Here is a 7,528-nt window from a genome sequence, read left to right as displayed (position 1 = left end):
CGGATAGCGGGTAAAATTACCCTCAAAATATGAGTTGGGGCGTGGCACAAAAAGCAAGTGTCATCCAACCTCACTTTTGTGAGTCATCCTTCCATTCTCTCATTTTTTCTTCTTCTTTTAAATCCACTTTAAATCAAACTCAATTCAATTCAATTCTAGAACCATTCAACAGTAACAATAAAAATAAATCTTCCATTATTCTTCTAAATTGAAAGATTGAAATTGAAAATGTGTGGTGGTGTGTGTGGGCCGATTTCAAGAGGGAAAAATGGAGGAGACTAGGAGTGCGATTTCATTTATCTTCAAGTGTGTGTATCTTAATTAATTAAATCCTTAATGATAATAATAGTAATCACTACAAATAGTTAACTAGTGAATTGGAGAATTGAGTATGGGTGTGTGTGTGGTTGTCGAACCACACCAAGAAAGAAGGGAGAAAGGATCTTGGTTCTAGCTGTTCAATTTTATTATAGTAGATTACTTCTCTAAGGTAAGAACTCATTTAACCTATTTTTTATTTTAGTTTCAAGAATTAGGGTTGATGCAACTTTTAATTTGGGGGGTTTTGGGTTGAATGATATTTTGGCTATTAAATTCTCCAAATTCTATTTGTATTTTTGATATGAGATTATAGTGATACTTGAATGGGCTGAATTGAGTTGTTAGTGACCCTTATGGTCAAAATGAGAATTTGATAATTTTGAACAATGAGATAAAATGACCATATGATGGTGATAAAAAAGATTTTTACTAAAATGATGATTATGAAAGATAGAAAGTGTTGTCAAATGAGATTTTGAAATGAGTCAACTCAAAGAGAATGAGTTGGGTATAGTTAGGAATGTTAGTGAATCGATAGTTTGGCTAAGTGAGTTAGCCAAGATTGTGAATAAAGCCTTATATGCGTATTGTGTTGATTTGTTAGGTTGAAAGCTTTGCATTTGTTGTGACAATCTTGATTGTTGTTAGTCGCGGAGGAGGTGAGTAAATTTGCATACTCTTATATGTGCATTGGGTCGATTCCCTTACGATGGTGGATTCCGTGTGTAGTAATCAATTCGGCGTTAGGGCCTAATTTTGAGGCCGGGGCCTAAGAACCCCATAGTTGTATTGAGATGAGGCCTAAGAACCTCTTTGATTATTGTTAGCGTATATGGATCCATGTATGTGTTTGTTAGCGCAAAAGTGAGTATGCAAATGATGGTATGACGGTACCATTGCCTACATGCGATAGTCTTTTGTGTTTTTGCCCTCCTTCGTATATATATTTGTATGCAAGTTTATTCACTAAGCATTCGCTTATGTTTTAGTTGTTTACCCTTTTGATAGGTAGTTCCGGAAGAAGGAACTAAGTCCTTGTTGATTTGAAGTGTTGATAAGAAGTTAATTTAGGAATTTTGGAAGGTACTCGTCCATTCATTAAAGAATGGAATTTTTGGTATAGATACTTAGTCATCCCACCTCACATGGCTCTTGGTACATTTTGTGTCTTTTGTATGAAAGTGTTGTAATGTCGTCATTTTAAGTCTTGTAATCCTGAATTTGTAAGTTTGTAGTGGACATCCTGTCAAATGGGAGCTTTGACAACTTGGGTAATATGGGTAAACGACCCATTTGGTTGTAAAATGAATGCTTGATCAAGCGGATACTTTTGTTATGCATATTTCCGTGTCTAACACTTGTTTGAACTTAGAAATGTTGTATTATGAAGTTTGGTTTTGAGTTGGGAAGTTGCAAGTTGATTTTAAGTGTCAAGATGTAGTTTTGAAAAAAATCTGATCTGACCTCTCACTGCGCCTCAGTGGGGCTTGTGCACTCCCACTGCGGCTCAGTGAGAAATTTCGAAAATCTTGTTTTTGTCTCGGCTGTGACTGCGGCGCAGTGGGACATGAAACCTCCCGCAGTGAGAAATTTTTTTTTCTTATTTCCTTTAAATCGAGTCGGGTTGTTTTAATTTTCTACCTAACTTTGTTTCCCAAAATATGGTGTTAGGATTTAGTTTATTGATTATAAAAACTATAAATAACCATTGGTAGTTTTAGCAACTTTGAAGCTTTGACTATTTTTTCTAAATGATAAGTGTATACACCATTTGACTATTTAACGCGTATCCTTAAGAAGCAATAATAATTAGTAATTGTTGTCTAAACAATTGTATACACCATTTGTTGCCTAAACAATTGTATACGTATCACAGTGTTGCTAAGATCCATTCCACCACAATCTTGGAAATAAAATATAATAACAGTTTCTCTTTATTTTTATTTTTCTTTTGTCATGTGTTTACGTTATAATAACAGTTTCTTTTTATTAACAGCACAATGTTGATAGTTACATCTGTCTTATGTGATTATTTACTTCGTTTTGAAACTACTATTCTAATCAACTTTCATGTTTCTTTTGTTTGTTGTCGATATATCATGGTAATTTTTACGGATTACTACAAGTGCATGGTTTACTATTATCGTCATCATCTCATATCGCTCATGTTTTATATTGTCCTTGTCTTCTAAGCCGCCGCAACGCGCGGGCACCAAGCTAGTATAATCAAATATACTATTATGAGAAAATTACATATTTGGTCCCTTAAGTTGGCAGGATTTTCATTTATTACCCTTAACTGAATTAGTTACAAAAAAACCCTGAAGTTGGTCAATCTTTTCACTTTTCACTCTGTGACTAACAGCCGTCTATTAGGTTCGTTAAGTGGGGGCAGATTTGTCATTTTACCATGATCAGTTCTTATCTACTTCCAAACTCAAATACAAACCCAGATTTTGAAAAACAAAATGTCAACTGAAAAACACACACCGAGCACACACATACACACACTCGGAAATACACACTAAAAACACACACATCTGAGATCGGAAACAAGGTTTTTGGATTCGGAATTGCTTGGATCGGGATCGCATTTGTATAAATTGTATACATCTAATCTTTTGTTGATATCACTATATAGTTCATACTATATACATGTTCAACCCTCATTTATTAGTATTAGATTTTGGCCCGCGCAATGTGGCGGAGGTGGTGGTGGTGACGGTGGTGGAGGCAGCAGTGGGGATGGCAGTCGTGACGGTGATGGGGGCGACGATGGTGGTGAATATAAAAGTAGTCTATGTTAAAGGTGGTATTATAGTTATTTTAAGTGTTGAAAATCTATACTGTAAATTATTTAATTAAGGGTATTATAGGTATATTAGATGCAGATGTTTTATTAGTGAACGAAGAAGAAAAGTATTTGTGGTATTTCAAAGACAGAAAATTTAAAGATAAAAATGGATTACATTTATAAAAAGAACTTGTAGCTGAATAAAAAATTCTCATATAGTTGTGCCATAAAAAGCATTGACTTGATGCCATTCATGCCACCAATTGATCCGGAAAGCAAATAAATCAAATACTTCACCGATTTTTATACCGAAAACCTTATTAATCAATCATAAAGCCTCATCACTCAATCCCAGCGTTTATGGCCTGAATTGACTAGACAAATTCATATAAGCTTCCCATCCATTGATCAAAGAATTGAATATCAAGTATATTAACAATTGTAGGATTAAAAACTAATAGATATGAAGGAGGAAAGGTTTTTGAGAGGAGAGTTTATAATGAATAAAATTTTATTATGGCGGATATAAGTCCCGTAATATAGCCCTACGTTTGGACTCACTTTCAAAACTTGATATCTAGGCCTTTGAACTATCTATCTTGCACTTATTGCCTATCTAACACTTACGAAAACACTTATCTTTACTTAAACTATAACTGAAACACATATCATCATTATTAGTCATCTTATTAGTCACTTTAACCATCGTATCTATCATAAAACACGTTTCACATTAAGGGGCCGTTTTTTTTTTTTTTTGTTATTAAGTGCTGAATATATTATATTAAGTAACTGAATGTATAAATAATGTCTGAATATATTAAGTAAAAAATAGGTAATTGATGGTTATTTTTGTTTATTAAGTCAAAAAAAGAACATGAAATTTGACTGGATGCATTATGTTCTTAATTATTAAGTCTATTAAGTAAAAAAAAAAACGGGGCCTAAGCACATTAAATATGTATAATCATATATTAGATACACAACAATTAACGAAGACTAATGGTAAATCAAAAAAGATTTAGGATATTACACTATTTTACATATGTAAGAATGGTTTATGCGTATACTTTTGCGGAGAAATGGTTATGAAAAAAATAAACAAATCATATGGGGATAAGAGATGGTTCAGAAATTAACTGGTTTCGAATAGTCTCATAAAGCTGCACTTTGGATTATACGGGATGTAATTTAGTCTATACATAAGCTTGCTCTTCATAGCTCCCTTAAAATTATAGATTAGGCGTGGAAAAGTGATATACATAACAGTTGAAAATTCTTATATATATATGTTATTAATTAATAAATTTATAAGGCTACAAATAGAAGAATCTTATAATGCAAACAGGTTAGTATAGCTTTTTGCTTACACCTAAAATAAAATTAAAAGTTTAGCCCAATGGCCCAAATTCTATCCTTTTGACCCTTTATTTAGGGCTTTAAATAAACCGAATAATTCACATAACAGTTCATGAACTGTTGAGCGGAAAGTTTGTTCGTGTTCATTCGTTTAGTTAAATAAACGAACAAAAGCTCTCGTTCGTTTATTTACGTTTATGAGCGTTCGATAGTTTGTTCGTGAAGAATAGTTCGTTATGATCGTTTACATATATATATATATATACATACACAATCAACTGTACTATAAAAAATAGTTTAAATTTAAATATTTCTTTTATATAATATATATTATTAATACATAGTTATTTAAGAAAAAAGTTTAAATAAAAATACTTAATTTATAAATATTTTGTTCATTTTTAGTGTCCGTTCGATTGTGTTCGTGAACCGTTCAACGAACATAAACAAAGTCCCGTTTGTGTTCGTTCGGTTCGTTTATAGCCCTATGCTTAATGGTATAAAAATAACACTCGTATTTAGTATAGCAACAAATTTAACGGCTAATTTTGATTTTGTGATGGACTACTAAATAAAAAATAAAATAAAAAAATACTCCCTTTGACCCTTCGTATTCTAAACCGAGACTTACAAAAAAAAAAAAATTTACCTACCTTTTCTTTTTAGTCCCTTTGCTGCACCACACCAGCAATCCAACCACTGCTACTTCATCCATAATCACCGCCGCCATTCACACTCTCTTCCAATGGCGATTTCCCATCAACATTCATTCCTCACAATCCCTTCTTCTTCTTCATCATCATCTTCTTGTTTTTCATCTCCAAAAACTACCAATCTTTCCCACCTTCATTTCCCCTCTTCATTTCGAATAAATCTTTCATTATCTTCAAATCATGAGCCCGAACCCATTTACACATCAGTCAAATCTTTCGCCCCTGCCACAGTAGCCAATCTGGGTCCGGGCTTTGACTTTCTTGGCTGTGCCGTTGACGGAATCGGAGACTACGTCACTCTCAAAGTTGACCCAAATGTCAACCCTGGTGATATCTCTATCTCCGATATTTCAGGCTCAGGTAACTCTTCTAAAAAGTTAAGTAAAAACCCTTTATGGAATTGTGCTGGTATAGCTGCTATTTCTGTTATGAAAATGCTTAATGTTAAGTCTGTGGGTCTGTCGTTGTCACTCGAAAAGGGTCTCCCTCTTGGCAGCGGCCTCGGCTCCAGCGCTGCGAGCGCTGCAGCCGCGGCCGTTGCTGTAAACGAGCTTTTCGGTGGGAAGTTGGGTTTTTCGGATTTAGTCCTGGCTGGACTTGAATCGGAAGCAAAAGTTTCTGGGTATCACGCGGATAATATTGCGCCTGCCATAATGGGTGGGTTTGTTTTAGTTAGGAGTTATGACCCGTTAGAATTCGTTAGGTTGAAGTTTCCGAGTGACAAGAATTTGTGTTTTGTGTTGGTGAATCCTGAGTTTGAAGCACCTACTAAAAAGATGAGAGCTGCATTGCCGGGTGAGATAACGATGAAGGATCATATATGGAATAGTAGTCAAGCCGGGGCGTTGGTGGCGGCTGTGTTGCAAGGGGATTTGGTTGGATTAGGAAAGGCGTTGTCGTCTGATAAGATAGTGGAGCCGAGAAGGGCGCCTTTAATTCCTGGTATGGATGGCGTGAAAAAGGCTGCATTAGAGGCGGGGGCATTTGGGTGTACAATAAGTGGAGCTGGACCAACTGCTGTGGCAGTTACGGATGATGAGGAAAAGGGGAGAGAGATCGGGGAAAGGATGGCTGAAGCTTTTATGAAACACGGGAATTTGAAAGCTTCGGCTATGGTTCAGAAGTTGGATAGAGTTGGTGCTAGGCTTGTTAGCAGTATATCCACATAGGAGTATCTATTGCATCTTTAAGAAATTGTCGAGATGATGGGGGTAAGCTTTTGTATTTGGTTTTTGGTGGAATAATATTTGACCATTTTTTTTAATGATTTTTGGTCTATGGTTTCTTGTTTAGAGTGGTAGAGTGAAAAACAATATTATGAATGAATTGGTGAGAAACGAAACGAATGTTTAAGTTACATTTTTATACTTAAGAATTTGATTTCTTGGATGATTGTCATGATGGCTAATAAATATTCATCTGGTTCTTCCTGTTATCCACTTTTATGTAGTATATATTTTTTCACTTATTTTATAATCTCTGTTTAGAAGACCATGGGTAGAAACTCTGGTTCTCTCAGTACATTTACCCAAAAATATTAAATAACTTGGAGTGAAACGCGTTACTTCCATTGCAAACCATGAACTAGGTCTGAATCATCTACAAGGTCTAATTGTCATACTCCTGGGCTATATAACACTTGTCAAGTCCACTGTTGATTTGATGATTTTACTTGCATTAAAACAAGTTTTTGGGGTATAAATACTTAAGAAAGTATGTTCAGTGTCCGTTATATGTTGGTGATATTGTTTCTATTTTTGAGTGAAAAAGAGATATACATGTCATCAGGAATTCAGGATGTTGCTAACTGGGTAAATGATTTCGTCTATATACAATGCCAAGGGCTTTTAGGTTCCTATTATATTACTTTACTTTGATGAAATCTTGCTGCCTTATATATAAAACCCGTCTATTGCGTATTATTGTTAATCTCCTAGACTGAAAGATGAACCGCAGACAGTGATTCATCCATTTTTAATGATAAGAACTTATGCATGAACAGAGATCAATGTCTGATGAATGGTAAGAACTTATGCATGAAAAGGTAGAATCGAGGTACTTTGTTTAGCATTTTTACTCCATTTATAATGCATTGCGTATAGGATAATATGCACAACAATATTGGTTAAATTGGTACAAAGTTACTTCATCTTTTGGAAATATTAACTTGAGATTAAGCAGTTACTTGAGTACAAATCCAGATGCAAAACTCTATTCGTAGCAGACCTAGTTGATGTTGCTATGTTTGTTCGTTTTTGATTATTTAGTAGGGAAATGTGTAGTCTTTTAAATGGCTCATGATTCTATTCATCTTTGTTTAGCAAATAGATGATGGCATTCA

The 7,528-nt window shown here is 34.6% G+C and overlaps 1 protein-coding gene and 1 long non-coding RNA gene across 2 annotated transcripts; both read left to right on the top strand.

Annotated features, from left to right (window-relative positions):
* The first annotated feature begins 877 nt into the window (after window positions 1-877).
* Window positions 878-1,682, top strand: LOC122600025. Its single transcript, XR_006323987.1, has 2 exons — window positions 878-980; window positions 1,330-1,682. It is a non-coding gene; the product is annotated as an uncharacterized LOC122600025 (long non-coding RNA).
* Window positions 1,683-5,155: 3,473 nt separating this feature from the next.
* Window positions 5,156-6,622, top strand: LOC122608854 (homoserine kinase-like). Its single transcript, XM_043781933.1, has one exon. The coding sequence runs from the start codon at window positions 5,220-5,222 to the stop codon at window positions 6,354-6,356; it is 1,137 nt and encodes a 378-aa protein (XP_043637868.1). The 5' UTR covers window positions 5,156-5,219; the 3' UTR covers window positions 6,357-6,622.
* The last annotated feature ends 906 nt before the right edge of the window (window positions 6,623-7,528 follow it).

The sequence above is a fragment of the Erigeron canadensis genome, chromosome 1 (genome assembly GCF_010389155.1).
Source record: "Erigeron canadensis isolate Cc75 chromosome 1, C_canadensis_v1, whole genome shotgun sequence".
Taxonomy (NCBI): Eukaryota; Viridiplantae; Streptophyta; class Magnoliopsida; order Asterales; family Asteraceae; genus Erigeron; species Erigeron canadensis.
This window is presented reverse-complemented; position numbering and strand designations above follow the sequence as displayed.

What these genes read in the sequence shown, in the direction of transcription:
- LOC122608854 (XM_043781933.1), top strand. Translation starts at nt 5,220, where the DNA reads ATGGCGATTTCCCATCAACATTCATTCCTCACAATCCCTTCTTCTTCT.